Source organism: Chelon labrosus, assembly GCF_963514085.1.
Source record: "Chelon labrosus genome assembly, chromosome: 16".
NCBI lineage: Eukaryota > Metazoa > Chordata > Actinopteri > Mugiliformes > Mugilidae > Chelon > Chelon labrosus.
The window spans coordinates 9,888,674-9,908,005 of record NC_140349.1 but is presented as its reverse complement, the minus strand read 5'-3'; the positions used below and the strand labels follow the sequence as shown (position 1 = coordinate 9,908,005).

The 19,332-nt window shown below is 46.2% G+C and overlaps 2 protein-coding genes across 2 annotated transcripts in view; one reads left to right on the top strand and one right to left on the bottom strand.

The window, feature by feature from the left end:
* Positions 1–19,250, top strand: part of snx27a (sorting nexin 27a) — a 46,379-nt gene extending 27,129 nt beyond the window's left edge. Inside the window, exons 13-14 of the mRNA XM_084563567.1 lie at positions 18,588–18,616; positions 18,878–19,250. Of these exons, the coding sequence (XP_084419693.1) occupies positions 18,588–18,616; positions 18,878–19,180 (332 nt within the window). The 3' untranslated portion in view covers positions 19,181–19,250. The remainder of the gene's footprint in view (positions 1–18,587; positions 18,617–18,877) is intronic.
* Positions 677–12,509, bottom strand: chrna11 (cholinergic receptor, nicotinic, alpha 11; the record flags this gene model as incomplete). Its single annotated transcript, XM_084563927.1, is given in 11 exon segments — positions 677–955; positions 957–1,406; positions 2,765–2,874; positions 4,271–4,357; positions 7,465–7,659; positions 7,742–7,909; positions 9,953–10,032; positions 10,121–10,230; positions 10,346–10,390; positions 10,717–10,856; positions 12,458–12,509. Coding segments are annotated over 11 exon segments (1,716 nt in total).
* Positions 19,251–19,332: the final 82 nt, after the last annotated feature.

Here is a 19,332-nt window from a genome sequence, read left to right as displayed (position 1 = left end):
CGGGGGATGGAGTCTTGTTCCTTCGCGACTCCTCTTTGTTGTTTGTCCTTGCAAAACTCTCTTTTTCTCGCCTCCCTCCCAGCCTTCCCATCCTCACATCACTCTAAATGATGCAGTATTCTCTCAACATGTAGGAGTGACTGGCTGTCTTCCCTCCTCGACGAAATAAACAGTCAAATGTCTGTCTCATTTATCTGTCCCCGTCTCTCTCTTTTCTCTCTGGATTTCTCCCTTTCTTTAAGAGCTTTCTTGCCGGTTGCGTCGGACTCATAATCCTCTCTTTCTTTAGCCCTTTCTAGCTCCTCTTTCCCCTTCATTTATGAGGAAAGTCTTTGAATTAACCACAAGAATCCATTTCACCTTGTCAAGAATCTGATAAAGCACCCTGCTCACCCTAATCTCGTTTTAACCTCACTCCGTATCCCCTTCTTCGTCTGTTTTCTTCTTATTTTTCAGTTACAAAACAGAATGTATTGCAAAGAAAACCATTTTTTTTTTCTATTTCCCAGTTCATTGCAATCACAATCACGGAGCCTTACAGTTTGCTGGAAATTGTGTTTCCTTGGATCGGGGGCCCGCTCCATCCTTTATCCTGTATCCTTTATCCTGTATTTAATTCCCTTCGTCCTTTACTTCTCGCTTCTCGTCTGTTTTTTTTTTTCTTTCCTCTTTGCTCTCAAACAAAGTCCTTTGAAACAGCCTCCACGAAGTTGGGAGCCGACATGAGGATTGAGATGGTGCAGATGATGTTGAAAACGCTAAATGCCACCAGACACAGGCGATCGATCACAGCGCCTGCAAATTTCCACTGGTCAGCCATGCTCTCAGTCTCATCCTGCTCCCGGAAACGGTCTGCCATGTAGCGCACTTCCTCCAGGATAGCCTGTAGCTGGGGGTCTCCTATCCCCGCAGTCGAGCAGCCTCCCGGTCCACCTCCGAAGCCCCCGCCGCTGGAGGACAGTGCTAGGACACCCTACAGTATCCATATTAGGAGTAGGCGGTGGTGGGGAGCTGCAGAACTGAGACGGTAGATGCGGCGGCGGGCTTCCTGCCACGCGTGGAGGCCCGGCGGCGATGTTATTCCTCTGAATGGTCTCTGAGAGCATCGAAGGGTCCTCCATGCTCTGGTAGCCCATGTACAGAAGGTTCCCGTTGTTGTTAGTGCTGGACTGAGCGTGGAGGTGAGGGTGCCCCGCGTGAAGGGGCCCCGTTTGGAGAGGAGCCAGGTTCTGCGGGTGCAGCGGGTGAAGCGTGGGGTCTGGCGGGTTGGGGATGCTCCCGCTCTGCGAGCCCGAAGAGCAGCGCCGCAAGTGGGGAGCGCACGGGGGCCGCTCCGGGTCGTCATTCTCCCCGGGCCGCTTCATACGCAAGAACCACGCTACCCACTGCAACAAAACGAGCTGCACCTGTAGAGAAAAAGACGCATATGTAAGGCGTGGAGGACAGGGAGTAGCTGGGCATGAAAGCATTTAAAGACGCTAAAGAAAGCAGCAGAGCAGCCAACTTCATCAGTCAAGCTGGGCTAATAGCGTCATTTGTTGGAGACTGATGTTGGCTATGTTTCCATCCTCGCGCTAATGTTTTCAAATCGCAGCTGCACCTGTATAAGTACAACATCCTCGCCAGGGACACAAAGCTGAAGCGCCTGAGGCAAAGAAGAATTTTATTTTCTGTTTTCTTTAACTGGATTTCAGAGAGGAAACTCACAGCGGCAGCGTTAAATTCAAACTGTGGAATTATTGAGATCGACTGTCCGATTGCCGTTTTGTGACTGTAATAAGCTTGGAGTAATGTTTCAGTAAACTACAGCATTAAGATAAAGAGACGGTTAGCAGCACAATCGTCTAGTCTGCTCTGTATTATCCTCGCATTGCTTCTCCCTTGTAAAAAAAAAAGACTACATGTCCCCCTGGAAGGGCATATTGGCTGAACAGCGTCCAGATGGGTGTCTGGCATCTAATGAGAAGCTAATGTCCAGATGACTGCTCAATTAGTCTCCACCGAGCGTGCTCACTGGCTAACAGGTAACAGTCCCTGTTGCTGGTACGCTGTTGATGTTGTTTTTGTCTGCGCTGGAGGCTAATTATGAACCGGTTCGATGCCCTCATCTGAACCACATCAATTTGCTTGTTAATTGGCCGTTGGACCGTCCGAACAGGCCATTCATCAACAGAATGTCCTTGCGATCCATCAATACATACAGCATCTGCGCTCTCATACAACTGAGCCACTTACATACATCAATAATTGCAGGCTTGTCAATTTTTCTCCGCCGCCAAAACATAAATCAAGAAGTTATCATTTTTCCGAGCTTTCTGTATTTTAGATACTTTCATATAAGAGCTAATCTTTTGTGAAAAGACTTTTTTTTCTTTTTTTAAATTAAACAGAAGGCAAGGAAAAAAAATAAAAAATAAGGAATGAGCCAAATCGAATCCACCCACATAGCCAGAGTGCTTTGAAATGCACTCCAGCTGAAGTCTGTGGCGAGGGGTTTGATGAACACACTCAGGCAGACTGACACTGCCGGATGAGTCACAGCAGAGGAAGTCAGAGAATAAAAAGAGAGAGGAAACTGGCAGAGGAGCGCAGGTAGCACTAACAAGCAGATGAAATGTTATTTAGAATGGCGGAGCAGGAGAATGAAACCGAAGCTGCAGCTGGCATTAACAAAGGGAATAAATCAGATCTGGAACATCGAGACCAAAGCATATAACTGTTAATGAGTCCGAGGTCACGATAAGCCGCGCAAGCTCAGCCTCACCCATTTCGGCATGTTCCCTCCGTTTGGATCGTGGTGATGATACTGCAGAACCACCACAGTGGCGACGACTGACATCCCAACGATGATCATTATACTGGCAAAGTACTGACCTGGCAGGAGCAGAGCATGGGACAGTATTTCATTTTAAAGTCACTGTACGTTTCGGCGTTAAGACAGTGGACACAGCAGACTCAGATGTGGCACACGCGCCAACAAAACTCTATGAATTGTGATCCTAAAGATACTTTACTTCTGTTTAAAACACTTCGAGGTCAGTGGCATGATCATTTCTAAGGAACAAGAACAACAATAAAGGCTTCAGTTTCTTCTCTTGAAGGTGAATCTCCATAACGACACTACTACCTCCTCTTTTTATACTGTGTATTGTGTTGGTAAAAATCATCAAACAAAATGATGCCGTTAGCAGCACTCCGATGATTATGACTCTGCATTTTTTTTTTTTTTCTTTCCCCTCAGGTTTTTAATGACCAGGATTTGTGTCTTTAGGCAAAGATGGCCTTGCATCTGTCTCTGGCTGCAGTCTTACCTCACTAAACATATTTTCCAGCAGTGTGCCCGCTATCAATTTAGCCAATTAAATTTTAAGGAGAGCAGGTGGCTATAATAAATTCTGTTCCATATTTATTTATCTTTTTGTCAAATTGCAACTCGGCCGCTTTGTGGCGGTATGTTGTGACTGAGTTGTGTCTGGACTGAGAGGGTTGTCTGTCAATGCCTCTGCGTTAAATGTGGCTAACTGCGTGCCGCTAACGGTGGTCCTTGGGTTTGCTGCTTAGGCTCAGACTGAGAAATCTCAACTATTTAGTGGATTGCCATGATGTTTTGTGTAGATATTTACAGCCCTAAGTTGGTGTCAAATTAGTTTTATTTGCGACCTGTCAGCAAATGTTAGCATGCTAGCAACATAAGATAAAGGACATGATGTGCGTTGTAACTTTCAAGCCACCATTGCTCAGCTAGAAGCTAATTCTCACTGTACAGAACACAGACTGTATCTAAACAAAAGATGGAAGCAGCTGCTGCGTTTGAAAAAGTGAAGATGCTAACGCTAATGTGCGCTACCGCTGATTGTTTTTTTAGGTGCTGGCTCCAAAAAAAAATCAGAAGTGTTTAACATTAAAACACTGGGATCAAAGAGAGGTATGTTTGGTTCTGAGTTAGATTCACCCCTTGCTCGGCCCCAGCTCCTCATTCTCGCTCAAATATGGTCACTTCTGGTTCCAAAAGAAAAACAAGATGGCGACAGCTGAATGCCAGCTTCAAACACTACCCTACAAACAAACTGATGACCTAACTGTGGCCACGTCCATCTTTTATATTCAGTCTGTGGTGCAGTCTGTAGAGAAAAAACATTGATTGATATTGATTGATGGGCAAAACATGCTCGATTTCTTATTGACAATACGTAATGGCAGCAGGTTTTAATTAGCCGTCCAGTTAAGTGGCTCGCGTGGGCATGACAAACACACACAAACTTCCACCTACCTATGAGAGGGACGGAGTCAGACGTGGCTGGCATGATCTCCGCCACCAGCAACATGAAAACAGTGAGAGACAGCAAGACGGTGATACCTGAAGACAGACAGACAGATAGAACCTAATGATTTAACTACATTTTGTTTGGCGATCGATGATTGTGGTTCAGCCTCCTCCCCCGAGTCACCACGTCCTCTTGCGAGAAACTACATTAGTGTGTTTGGTGTTTTTGATAAATGGTCAGGACGAGATCAGCTTCGATTTATGTAAATGGCTCGGCTAATGCTCAGACAGTGAATTACTTTTTGACATTTTCTACCTCTGCAGCAAAAAAAAAAAAAAAAAAGCATTTTTTTAAGTCGTCCAGACTCCCTCTGTGTGCATGCGAGCACACACCTCGTCTTCATTTATTCACCTACGCACTATATTTTGTCTCACTTCTCTAACAGAGAGAATTTAAGGAGTGCTTTGCTGGCATAGCTGTCCCCATTCAGGAGCATTCAATTACACTCATGGATAAAATATGATTGCTGTTTGAAGATCTCGGAATAGATTAAAAATGTGGTTGTGGGCTTTTTTCTCAGAAATGACACTGACTCCTTCTAAAAGCATGCTCCCCTCACCCTTTAGGCCAAAGCCACTTGGTCCCTGTGTCTCCTCCATCAAGCGAAGTGACAGAGTATTTTCCTGGAAGGCAGTGTGTAAGCTCCCCCCCCACCCCAAATCAATTCACTAGCCTTAATTACATCAATAGGTTAATTGGCCGTGTGTGTAAGGCTTAGCATTTTTTCCCCCTGCAGAGAAATGCTGCGTAATGCATCTTGTATTGAGGTTAAGGATATGCTTTGACAATTCTGTTGTGGCTTCCCTCTGGGTTTCCTCCCGCTCAGACCCAAGCCGAATAACATCTATAGACGGATTTTATTCACATTTCAAGGTTTAGAAGGTCAGATCTGGTACCTTGTTTTAATTTTCTCCAAAATCAGTTAGTTGTTGTCTATAAGAAATTAAGAAATAACGTAAAACGCCGATTATAATGTCACAAAATCAAAGGTGAGACATTTAGATTTATGTTTTTTCTCAAATAATTCATTTGAAGTGATAAAAAAAATAAAATCTCACATCTGAGAAAGCAGATAAATGATTTCAGCAATTTTTTTGCTTTAAAACTTGCTGAAATTATTTATCACTCATCAAATATTAGTTGCCTAATTATTTCCATTCTAATTTTAAGTCTGGTGGCTTTAATGCCCCGATGAGATGAGCGTCATTCATCTCAAAACAGGCTGATATTAAAATAATCGGTCGCGGCTTCGCTTCCTTTCTCTCTCCTTCTTCCTGTTAATGTGCGATTTGGTCGTCTCCCGCCTTCCCCTCCTCATCCGTCCTCCCCCTCTCTCTGTCTCTCTTTTCTGTGCTGTCCCCTCTCATCCTTTTCGAATTCCTCTCCTGTCTCTTTTATCTCCCTGCCACCTTCCCCACACCCATCGCTCTCTGTTCCTCCTCCTGGCATTTCTCATCTTTCTATTTTATCCTGTAATCCTTCTCCACTCTCGCGTCTCTAACCTTCGTATAGGCCCCCCCGCGGTCTCTAGTTTTTTTTTTTAACCTTCGCTGGGCGGTTTGCTTGTTGCGAGCATCTTCTTCAGGAGAGCTACGAACTTGTGTATTCACACCCAGGAGCATGAGAGCACTCGAGTAGGAGGTTTTGTTTGTTCGTGAGCCTTGATGTTGAGCAGCATTATTAAAAAATACAGTAAGAATACAGAAATAGAAATAGTTACAGATACGTATACATTTCATATCAGTCTCCTTTAAAGGTGCCCTGTTGAACCTTTCTCTGATAACATTTGCAAATTATATTTTTCCTTTTAAATGTCTCGACTCTTGCAGTTTGTCTTGTGTCCCCCGTCTCTCTTGGGCACACATGGATTCATGCTACTATAAACAGAATCTGTAGGCAATGGACAAGATTTTGGCACTGGAAGCTTTTTGGTTTCTGTTTGTAGATTTATAGGTGGTTTAGACTAGAAGCTACGACCCTAGACCCAGACCCTAACGCCATAGCTGACGTAACGCAGACCGCAAGAGCTGTGATTGGTCCGCTTGATAGTAGCATGTTTCCGTTTTAGTATTTCCAGCTGCTTCTCCATCTCCGCAATTTTTGAATCGATTGTTTGGAATCAATAAAGATGGAACACATCGAGGAAAGGACATTTGTATGACTCGTCTTTGGCGAAATTTCGGTGAAAGTTTCAGTCGCCATTGTTGAAAGTGAAGCAGGAAGTGGAAACAAAAATTAACCCGACTGGCAAAAAAGACCCAGCGCCAACTAGTGTTTGGGTGGCGTTTTTACAACGCGAGCCAGACTGGCGCAGGCTACGTGCGCAAGTTACGGTGTCTAGCCCCGCAGTACTCTAAAAGAGCCTTTAGTCGTATCAACTGGTTTGAGTAGGCTTTTGTTGCATGCAGGTAAACAGTCTGTGTGGAGAGAAATGGAGCTGTTTTGTTGTGGTTTTCAATCCTTTGGCTGGATTTATGTTTCTGTGCCGGAACTACGCCGTTGGTAAGATGCCGTAGCCTGACGTGCACCTCCCCAGAAATATAGCTACCCATTGAGGTGACGCAGACGACTACAGCTGCGACTGGTCTGAAAGGCATTTCTTTAGCCGCATCTCTCAGTGAGACTGCAGACTCCTTCTGCCTCCTACACGACATCTACTCTGACGTGTTCTATTTTTTTTTTTCTGCGCCATTGTCTGAATCACATGAAAGAAACTCAACAGTGTAGCATGGAAGTCACAGCATGAATCAGTGTTTTCGTGGCGTGACTGCAGAACGACGCTGACACACCAGCGAAACAAACGCTTACAACAGCGCGGGACACATGCGTAGGTTCTGCATAGATCCGTTGCACAAGCGTAAATCAAGCTTGAAATGAGCGTAAACTGTTTGACTGAAGTCGTTTTAAGCTCCAGAAAGTCCTCACCTGGATTCTCTTTCTCCAAATATCTGCTAGCTACACCAGAAGATCCAAAATGTTGGCCATTGCCCCCAGAGACTAAGTCATCAGATCATAGCTTGTTGGTTCCCTGTCTGTCTTTACATCCGTGGCTGAAACCACCAAAAAAGTAAAATACTCCACTGGGGCTCCTCTATTGTCCACCTCTTTCCCCTGTCGTAGCTGTTTCTGATTTACTCACCCAGCGAGATCTTCTCCCCGGAGTCAGCTGGCAGCACAAAGATTAGCAGGGTCATGGAGGACAGCAGCACGCACGGGATGAGCAGGTTCAAGGCGTAGTAGAGCGTCCGCCGCCGTATTGTAATCACAAATGTCACGTCCTGGTACGGCTCCTTACAGCAGTCATAGAAGGCCTCGTTTCTCGTGCCGGGAACACCTGGAGGAGAGAAACTAATTCTGCTGCTTTATGACTGCATGTTTTTGATGAGGACGCCGTACGAAGGCTGCTCTCCACTCACCCACTAGGTCCCACTCTCCGTTGGGCATGTAGCTCGAGGTGTCGGCGTCGGTCATCTGGAGGTCCAGCAGCCAGCCGTCGTACGTCCACGAGCCGAATTTCAGCTCGCATTTCTGGATGTCGAAGGGAAACCAGCGAACATCTACGTTGCATGTGCTCATAAAGATTCCTGGAGAAAAAGACAGAAGGGAAAGAAGGCAGAGAGTCAAAGCGCCACAACTCCGGTTGGTTAAATGACAGTATTGACCCCTACAGTGTCCATGTGCAGAGGTGACAAGGGAAAGATGAGGACCACTTGTTTCGAGCAGACTGCCTGCCCTGAATATCGAGCTGCTTGTTAGAGAGCATCAGTCTCTTATTTCAAGACCACCATATCTTTTTTTTTTCTTTACAGAATTGTGTGAAAATTGCTGCATCACAACCAAAAGTGTGCACTGCGATAGGATTTTTATTTTATTAACATCTACAGAGAGCTTACCGCTGTGGAAGAAGGGAAAGCAAAGACAAGATTAGACACAGCCTCCCGTCACAAAGCAATGTCAGTATTGTCACTCCCGGGTTTCACATATTCTCCCCTGAAAACAAACGCTGCTTCCGCGCTCTTCCTGCACACACAGCTGTTAGCTAAGCCTCAGCGATGGAAGGAGAACCGCAACAGTGACACTGAAAAATGAGACCGTGAACAGTCCCCTAATCAGATTACCACTTTTATTATGCAAAATAAATACACTGGCACTCGCGAGCACGAAACCATAAAGGCCCATTTCCGCGCTGGTATCCCTCCCCGAACGAAGAATCACGACGAACCTTGAAGTGTTCGTTGGGAAACTGCAGCTCTTTAAATAATTACTGAAATAATCCGGCTCGTTAAAACCGTCAGACACACGCAGAAGCGAAATGCCAGTGAAGCCTCGCCTCGCAAGCTCTCAAAGACGTTCATTATGAGCGAGCCGACATGCAAATCAGCCTTCGGAGTTAAATGAAAGCAGAGGTTGGAGAAGAGTAAGGAGGTCAGCAGGTTGAACGCTGCATTCAAAGCAAGAGGTTGAGCCCAATGAAGTAGCAGCTCGGCTTCTTGCTTTCTGAAAATCAGCTACTAGCTCAAAGTCTTTGCCTTCGCTTCCTGAGGATGATGTCTTTATAATAACTAGTGTTGTAAACGCCTTAATTAAAAGTAGCCGCGTCTCTTCTGCTCTATGCATCTTCATGCACAGTATATTTTTGTTACCTGCCTCTCAAACATTTCCAGTCACTATGAAGCTTTCTAGATTGGAACAATCTCACAGCACATGCAGCTCCCAAAATAAAACTCCCTCATTCTTAAAAAATAAATCCTTTTTGAGGCTCGGAGACAAGATTGTCGTAAATGTCTTCCAGTCCAGACATGAGCTAAGACCTGTTACACCGTGCTTATCTGCTGTTAACCGCTAACCCAACACCTGCACCTCTGCAGCCATACGATGCATTGTAATGCAGACGCTTCCAGATCCTCCACATCTGAATTATTTATCACGTGTCAAGCTCCACACTCCCACAGACCTGTTGCCTTTAATTTACAGACAATAACCGGCCCCAAACACACCTCAGAAATCGCGGCCAGGCTTGTGCGCAGCGTCACATTTGCAGCTCATTCATTTTCCCTTTTCTGTCATGTGTCAAACCTCCTCCTCCTCCTCCTCCACTCGTTTCACCAAAGCGGAACATGGCCTTTTCAGTCTTCCCACTAATTGATCCAAATCCCAGCATTAAGCAGCTTGCATCCAGCGGCAGCCTATTAATAAACATGCCCCCTGAATAGAATTGATAGGGTGGCTTTTTGAGCTCCGCTTTTACTTCAAAAGGCCGCTGCAGCTCAACCTCCTCGCCAACGCGAGGGAATCGCTCTGACACTGCTATAATGTGGCGTCTGAGGAAAAGACTGAGAGAGTACAAAGTAAAGACCCGAGGAAACCCAAGGGTGTCGTTACTTTCAGAGACTTCCACGGGGTTTTGAGTTTGGGTTAAGACAGGAAGCAGAGGAAGCGAGCGTCACCTATTTTTAGGTGTTTCTCACAGCTCTAGGGATCCGTTAACAGTGACGACCCAGGGATGCGGTTTGATAACGGTTAAAATATTAATGGCAAGCGTACAAACAGCGGAAGACGTGCACAGATTGCGGAACGAGATGTTGCTGCTGCACCTCGGGGAAATGAAGATACGTCGGGAGGCTCACCTGGAGGCAGGTACTCGGCGTAGCCACTGGAGTTCACCAGAACGTTGGTCTTAAAGGTGGAGTCAAAGTCGTCATCTGCACTGAGGGGAGGACAGGGAAGGAAGTGACATTACTTGTGTGTGTGTGAGAGGGAGAGGCAGGTGTCTGAGGTGTTTGTGTGTGTTTTACCTGTTGTAGAGGAGGATGTCTGGCGTCCAGACCTGATCTGTGGTGAAGCGAAGGTTCTTCACTCCAGGGTGTTCAGTCTGGTTCCAGACCAGGTAGTGGTCGAACCAGCTCTGTAACACACACACAGTTTCTATCTCAGAGGAGGACAGGGACGCTACTTTGTCCTGAATTTTAGAAATCTTTAGAAACTTCATTATCACACTGAACATCCTCAGGGGTCCTTACCATCCGCAGCCACATATTAGAGGTTAATACCTGGTTCTTCTCATCCTGCAAAACAATAAAGTTATTTATCCCGCTACTTATCATGGGAATTATTCCAGAGTTGAACATTACTTTGCACCTCCAAGTCTACCAATAAATTAACAAATATTTGCTCAAATCTCCGGCGTCATCACTTTCACAGTTTCAGGCGTAAACAAACTGAAAGCTTGACTCGGCTCCAACTGATTTTTGATGTTCTTTCTTTAGGCGGATTTCCATATCAATGACAGCTTATCATTGTTCCACAAGAAGAAGAAGAAGAGCTTCCTCTTTGTGCTTGTGCATTTTAGAAAAGCGCGGTTGGAGGTTGGGAGCGGCCGGAAGACACCTACCACGTCCATGATCTGTATCAAACTGAGAGAAAAGACGACGGTGAGAGGGTGGGAGTCGTTGCCCACTGGCCGCTCCATCCGGTTGTAGTCTTTCAGGAGGTTCTTGAGCAGGTGCCTCTGGTGAGGACCTTGCAGCGACACTGAGGAGGACAGAAAAATACCGTTTAAACCTGACGTGACAAGACAAACTCCACGGTATAGCGTCTGTACGTTTCCTGTGAAAACGACGGCAACGTTCAAGGAAAAACACCAATTAGAAAAGCTCACGGGGGAAAAAACTGATCAAGAGATTTAGCCTCGAGGAGCTGCCACTGCTTATCTATAAATACATCCAGAAGAACACGACAGAAATGTAAAGATGATGAAATTAGCAGAAATAGTAAAGCAAATCTTTCATCGCCATTGGTCACGTCTAACTTTCATAGTTTAATCCTTCGCAAGCCAAACACGGAGGAAGGGGAAAGCGCTGCTCCTCGGCGCGAATGAAATATTCAACGTAAATATCAAAAAACACCGAATGGAATCGGGAGAAATATTCAGAGGGCGCGGGGAGCACATTTAGTTATCAGAACCTAATTAGGAATGGTGGGAAACCTTATCAGGGCACGATTGGCACTAATGAACGCCTAATTAGGTTAGTTTGAGGAGCTCAGAGGTAACACACACAATCAGACGTCGAATGCAAACGTGCAAACCAATTTAAAACGTTGCTCTTGTTCTTGTTCCATCAGCACAATGATAATGACACAGCCAAACCAAGTGCAGCAATCAAAAACAACATGTTAGGCTCAGTCTGCTGTTGCATAAACTGCTGGGTGAAGCTGATGCAGAATATGTACGAAGCATTGCTGAACAATGAAATTACATTGCTTAAAAGGGGTATCACTGCTGAGGCTGTGACAGGAACAAGCCCCCCCAGGAAGCAGGGGCAGAGATGTGCATGCACTGTGAGGTGGCTTCTTTCAGAGTGATGGAAAAGCCCAGGATGTTTTTGTCTGTGAGATGTCAGCTTGCGAAAATATAGTGTGAAACTTTTACCTCCTCTCTCCTCTCCCTGTCTCTTTTTTATTGTCCACAGCTTCTAGCCTAGAACAAACACGTTTCACACACGGCACTTGTGTGAAACGTGCCCGTGGGGAAAGTTCACCCGCTCCCCTTCTCTCTCTGTCTCTGTCACCCACTGTCAGCCTCTACATTTCAAGCTACACGACTCGTGCTGCTCGGAGCCCCGTCGGCTCGTCGTGTCCACGATCTGTAGGTTGAAATTCAACTGATCTGCGACCGCTTTTCTGTGTCGGAGCTGCGCACGCTGGTCTGGACGTGGAATGAGGAGAGAAAAGCGATGAGACGCACACACACACACACACACACTGTGTCTGACATCTGCCATCTGCCTCGCCGCACAGATTTAGACGTCAGTCCGCCCGTTAAACCATCTCATGCAGAGGCGTCCAACGTCTAGTTAAACTAAACATGCGTCTCCAGAAAAATAAGAACACAACTGAGGGGGAGAAAATGATGTAAACAAGCGAGCAAACAGGTGAAGCTGATTCTCACTTTTCTTCTCCTGGACTCTGGTCTCTCTCTTTTTTTTTTTTACTTTAAATTCTTAGTCAGATCAAACAACACTGGCTTGACTCCTGCTATCCTATAAAATACTGCTGCTGCTGCAATCAGATTCCTGAAAACAGAATGAAAGACAAGAGAGAGAGAGAGAGAGAGAGATGCCAGACAGACTCACCGTGGATCAAAGCAAAGAATCCAGAGAGGAGCAGAGCCACCGAGTGCCACATCCTGGTGGTAAAGGAACGGGAGAGCAGAGGAGGCAGAAAGAAGAGGAGAAGCTCCAGATGTTGGAGGAGGAGGAGGAGGAGGAAGAGGAGGAGGAGGAGGAAGAGGAGGAAGGGGGATGGGGTGGGGGGGCACAGAAAGGAGAGGAGAGGGAGCACAGACTCAGGAAGCTGCTGGAAATCCTCCGGTCTGCATCCAGTCAGCATCCGAGGGAAGGGAGTGAGAGCGTGTGCTTGGAAGAGAGGGCAGCTGGGAGAGGGAGCGTAAGATGAGGAAGAGGAGGAGGAGGAGGAGGAGGAGGAGATGGTGGCTGTGATCGCTCTCTCTCTCTCTCTTTCTCTCTCTCTCTCTCTCTGTCTCCTCGTCTCTCTGGGAGGTGGGACTAAAACGGAGAGCGCCGGGGAGGGAAATGTCAGCTATGGAGGGGGTGAAAGGGGCGCAGGCAGAGCAGGAGGTGGAGGACGGAGAGCTTTTAATTGCTCTGTCGCCACGAGTTGACCTCTTTGAAGACAATGGAAACAGATGAGGCACGGGATTGGAAGAATTGATTGAGGGGGGAAAGTAAGGCTTCCCGTGTGGGTCAGCAGTAACAAACAGAGAAGAAAAGCAAAAGCAAAAAGTGGAAAAGGTTTCGTTCGTGCAGGAAAAGAGCAAAAGGAACATTTAATCACGAATGGACTGATCGGATTGTTTGGATGAGCTGCACTTTGCACTTTTTGTGCACAAAAAATGTGAACATTGGGGGAAAAAACTCCATCTTCCCTGAATTCATGCACACTATGTGTCAAATATATATATATGTATGGCAGACGGTTTTATATATGATGGCACAGCAGAGTGGTTGTGGTCACGCACCGCTGGCCTGGAAACTGTGTGTCTGTTGAGTGTACGAGCTTCCCCCCCTGTACTCGGCGGGGGGTGAGCTCTGAATCGGCGGGGGCAGATGGACTCCAGTTTAATTGAGAAAGTGCTGGGCTCTGCAGGAGGGCAACGGAAATGTGCATAGTTAAACTCTACTTCTCATTTGTCCTCATGAAATGCTGATGCAAGGGCAGAGGCAGCGAGAAAGACCGAGGGAGGAGGAGGAGGAGCAGGGGAGGGGGGGGGGGGGGGGGTTGCAAGAAAGGAGGAAGAAAGAGTTGGACTGTATAATAGATTACCCTATTACTTCTACTGCCCTTCGGAATTACCCCCCTCTCCCGAGCAGCCTGTCACACATCCAGAGCGCCCCCGAGCCCCCAGATTCATGCTCGGCTGCACACGGAGGATGGAGAGTGGCCCTCGGAGGCGAAAAGAAGGATGGCCAAGTCACCGGTTAACGCAGGGAAAGCTGCACCAAGCGTGGAGCGAGGCCATCAGCAATGTATCATCAGAGGAGACGCGTCCCGTTGCCGCCGCATCCGTGCGACGCTGCTGCTCAGACGCGTGCAAAATTGACTTTGAGCTTATCTCATTAAAATAACTCCTTGTGCTGTTATGCACCAAGCACTGGTGTGACACTGTGCCAAAACCCAAATTCATTATGCTCCGTAAAAAAAGGAAAATACAGATTGGAGGCGCTGAGGCGTGGGTGACATCTGGTGGTTTGTTTTCCAACTGCACACTGGCTGGAGTCTTTTTTTATTCCAGGAGGTGGTGGTGGTGTTAATTAACAAGGGAGAAACTGGGCTAAATGACAGAGGAGGATGATGGGAGTCAGCCCCATAAAGAGAAGACTAATTAGGAAACAACACCAGCAGATGAATAAAAAAAACTGCTGGAAGAAGAGAGCGAGGATTGTGACCATCATGTGGGCAATAACACGGCGGCTAATTGCGCCTCGGGTCACTTTTTGAACCTTTGCAGCTTTTCCTGACTGTAACAGCACAGCTGCAGAGATGGACGCTGCTCTGACCTGGCGTGACTACGGCCCCCCCACTCCCCCCCGACTCTGTGCTAAATGCTGAATGCCGGCCCTGACAACGCAGCCATCAGCCATCAGGGCTGCTGTGCTGTGTGTTTTTAATTACTCCGCTGATTGGATTAGGCCCTCTCCTCCGCTGACACGTCCCCTCCACTTAATAGGGTGTTATCGACAAAAACCGGCACATACATCCACTCGCCGGCCCGCGATGTCTGATTTGTCAGAGTGGCTCTTTTTTCCACTTGGTCTTGCATAAGGTTGAACAGATGAAGTCCTTTTCTAGTGGACAACTACATCCTGCCAGCCCCGGAGCAGTCGTACAAAAGTGGGCCGTGATCCAATAAAATTTTATGGTGTGAAGTCAAAGAGCGCTCGGTTCAGCTTAGTATTTCTATTAGACACCGTCTGACTCACAATGAACTGCTCCAAAAGTGTCGTTCTTCTTTATCAAAGAAGGCACCTGCGTACATTATCCATACTGCAGAAAATAAAACAGAAGACGCCTACTGATGCCTCTAAAGCTCACTGAGGCTTTATTGGGGTTTATGTTCCTGCTGTTTCTTGGGTGAGACTAAAGGTTTCCTGGAGACTCCACAGGTTTCCTGACAGCTTCACTCTGACTATAGACTGCATGTTTATATGTTTCCAGTTGTTATGCTAAGCTAAGCTGGCCACTTCCTGGTTGCAGCTTCACATTTAGATGACGGCAGTCACGTACTGTCAGTACTTGTGAGTCACAGAGCTGCAGGAAGCGTTTGATTTTCCCAGAAATGCAAACTTTAGTTCCACAAAAATGTATTTATACCTTATTCTGAAGCTTTTTTTTAATAGTTCTGTAAGACTCTGCTAACAAACTGCATGAAAAAGTCTTCAGAAGTTGCAACTCAGTCATCCAGGTTATAGTATATCATATATAAATAAATCGTTAGCCTCATAGCATAACTGCCTAAGTCGTTTTTTGGCCACTGTTACAATATCAATAAAAAATACCAATGTGTTTGGTAAAAATTGTGTTTTTTCTTGTTTTCCGAAAACGTTAAACTATGACTTAGGCAATTACTCTATGAGGCTAATGAAATTTAAATATATATATCCTTGCAACTCCTGTCCACACACTGTCCTTTATTCATACAGTCATGTTTACATCCCCTACGGACGGTTTGAAAAGTTTCCAGCATTTATAGAACAGCATTCCTATTGTGTATTGTAAGTGTCTTGTTTGCCATGTCATGCTGCTCACATGTGCCTTTAATTGCCCCCCGGGGAAGTGTTCTGTGATCTGAATCTAAATCTAAAACAGTGGTTCCTGCTCAAACTCAAACAGCCGTAGTCGACCGCTATGTGACTTTCAGTTGTCAGTTGTCTTTATTTTTAGGACATACAGAAGAATCTCTCACTTAAAATAAGCAGCATAGATAAAATAAATAAATAAAATATATAAAATCAACTTATGTACAACAGTGGCAGTAGTGCAGTATTGTGGCAGGAGGTTTTAGGTGTCCACCAGCCTCAGATGCTCCCAATAAAAAAAAAAAACTGAACCCCGTCCCAGTCATTTAGAACCGGAGAACCCAGTTGGATGAGTGGAGAAACATCTTCTAGAAAACTCAGATGAGTCCAGCTGCCTTTGACTCCAGCTTCTGGTCTTCTAATCTAAACACTATGGGGTAGGCATGAATTCATTCATACATTCATCTTCTGTAACTGGAGCCTATCCCAGCTGTCATCGGGCGAGAGGCGGGGGACACCCTGGACAGGTCTCCAGTCTATCGCAGGGCTAACACAGACAGACAACCATTCACACCTACGGCCAATTTAGAATCACCAATTAACCTAACCAGCATGTCTTTGGACGGTGGGAGGAAGCCGGAGTACCCGGAGAGAACCCACGCAGACACAGTTAGAACATGCAAACTCTGCATTTTTTTAGTCACATTTGAAAAATGACGCATCAGTTAATTTTAATCTATTTTATTTTGCATATAAATGTATGTGTTGCTGCCTTCAAATGGATCTCTGAGCTTGTGGTCACAACATGAGAAGCCATGTAAGTTGTGAGAACGCTGCTGCTAGGCAACAGTTTGCATCTAAAATCCACTCAGGCTAACTGTTAGCAAGCTAACGAATGGGCAACTTGACAAAGGAAATGCAAAAACAAAAGCAAAGGATGAGAAGTTGCAATATTTTCTTCTGACAAAATCAGGAAAATATTTCTATACGACTTAATTAGACCGTATTATCTTACAGATTTCATCATGAGCACACCTCCCAATATATCCGACTGTTCCTCTAGCCCTAATCGTGACCTGCGACCTTTAAAACGCTTAATTTGTTAGTACGGCCTGCTCCGTGTTCTGCAGTGAGGCCTGTTTGTCGTCCGTCTAATGATCCCCCCCCCCCGCAGATCAGACTGAAGCAATTAACTTCTTCTGACCAGAGGATGAACCGAGGATTCGGGTCACGGAGCAGATTTGCCATTTACCAGCCACAGCAATTAGTAGACTCAGAGTATCCCGGTTCAATCTCGCTTTCTTAACAGCCAGAGGAGGATTTGTGATGGAGGAGTCAAAATTGAAGATGTGCTGGCCACCGGCCAGGGAGGCGAGAAGAACTGACACACTTAGCTACCGGCTACGGCAGCAGCAGCCAGAATTTACAAGAGTCTGGCAGCAGCTTTGAATGAATTTGAAGTCTTGCAGATGTGCATATAACCTTTCAGCGTCGTGTTATCAGAAGGACAACGTCATCTAGGAACATTTGCATAGTCTGTATAACCGGAGCAGAGTGTAGAGTTTTTTTTTTTTGCAAACTAATTATTCAAATGAGTGTTTATTTACCCTCCACGACATCAGTTTGATGTTGACAGCCACACAGACAGTTGGGAGTTCACGGCCTGCGGAATATCAAAACAACAAAAAACAAATCCAGACAGCAGCATCTGGCTAAGTCCCTGAGTAGAACCGAGTAGTTTCAGCATAATTAATCTTATTTTACATCTGGAGAGCACGTCTGAAGAAAATCAGAGTGGATGATCAGACCATGCTTTAGCTCTTCCCACCTGTGCACATTCACTTTCAGCCTCCACCGCCGCCGCCCTCCTCCTCCTCCTCCTCCTCCTCCCTCTGTCCATCTTTAAATACATGTTGTCTTCAGATTAAATAATGCCGTTCTTTATCCTGCTACTATCCGGATGCCTCCCCTCCCTCCCTTCCCGGAGGCTCTATTATCTGTGGGCCCATCTGTCACCCGGATTTGGATGAATAAATGATGCTGAATGTCATTGTTATGACTTTAATGTTTAATACTCCACTCTGCGCTCCGTGCATATTGTTCGATTGAGGGGTGACACATTTTATAAGCTCATAAGCGTCACATCTCCGTCTCACTTGATTAATCTTCGGTGCTAATCTGCTGAATTGCTATTGAGGGCTGGTATTCTCTTTTTTGAAGATTAGATATATTTTAAAAAGTTTGTGTGACCCCCCCCCCCCCCTCCTCCCTCTTCTCTCGAGGCTCAAACCACAAAGGAAGAGCCATGTAGCAGCACTTCTTATCAGACTCTGGGGATCTTTTCATTCTGATTTGCCAGCAGGCCGCCCATGTTTGAGCAGACGTCTTCTCAACGCACACACACACGGGGAGGATGAAATCTGCCAATCCTGGCTAAATAAAAAAAAAAAAAAAAAAAAAACAAGTCTGACAGATGACTCAGTCTTTGCCTCCGCTCCACGCAACATCTGCAACTTAGGTCTCTGCATTTATTAAGCCCCTCCAGCTTTAAGGAGGACGCCCTGATGGTGGTGGACGGCCGCAGGGCAGGATAAACCGCAGCCGGGCAATGAGATAAATGACTGGAAATGTAACGGATATCCGCGGGTCTTTGCCTCATAAGTCGCCGCCGTACCTGGGACGAGTTCATAACCTCTGCTCGGATCCATGGGAGGAGCTCCGGGGATGCTGAGGCTGCTGCTGGATGGATGGATTGCTGGGAAGTTCATACATGCGTGAATGCAGGAGCGTTTGGAATATTTGATCTGAGCGCGCTGCTTTACCGTGGTCAAGCTGTTTAATGAGAGTTTTTCTTTTTGTTTTAATTGAAAGGTTTTTAATGAAACTGTTTGAGTCTTTTCAAGTGGCTGCTGGATTTCACATGAGGATCTGTTTTGGCTTGTGACAGATGTGACCTTCAAGACCGTCGTCGAAAAGGTAAGATTAAAAACATTTAAAGCTTACACAACGACTGAATTTTCATTGCTCTGTGTGAAAACAAGATTTTCTATTGCTGTTTTTTTTAGCTTTTCTACGTCTAAAGAATTAAAGCTTTAAACTCATGGAATAAAAGTGAGCATGAGTGAAGTTAACAGTAATAAAAAGTTGCTTTTAATGACTTTAACATAAGCTGCAGTTTACGATTAAACTGTGTTTCTTGCTTTGTCTAATATTTCCATCTTTCTCCCTCTTTGAAAGACCTTTAATCCCTGTCACCATGGAGCACTCCCCTTCTATGAACTTATCAGTGGTGGATGGAGACGAGGTGGAGGACCACCGCCCCCTCCTCCCGCCAAGAGCCGTTCCTCCAGCTCAGGCCTGCTCACCCCAGTGCGGGATACACCACACAGTCCAGACGTCCGTGGACCACACCGTGTGGATGGACAGAACCCAGGCCATGGCCACCACTCCTTTGTACAACGGCCACCTGTACGTGACGACGCCTTCCCCTCGCTCGGCCAGGAAGGGAGACAAAACCAAGGGCAAAGAGAGGAAGTGTGAGAAGAAGTCGCCGGGGGGCAGACACGCCCCGGCGCACAGGGAGCGAAATCAGCAGTGCAAATCCAAAACCGCGGGGCCCCACAGGCTCCGGGAGAGGGTCACGTCTTTCACCGATGTGCCCGTTTCTCCTCGAGGGTCGCCCTTCAAGAGTC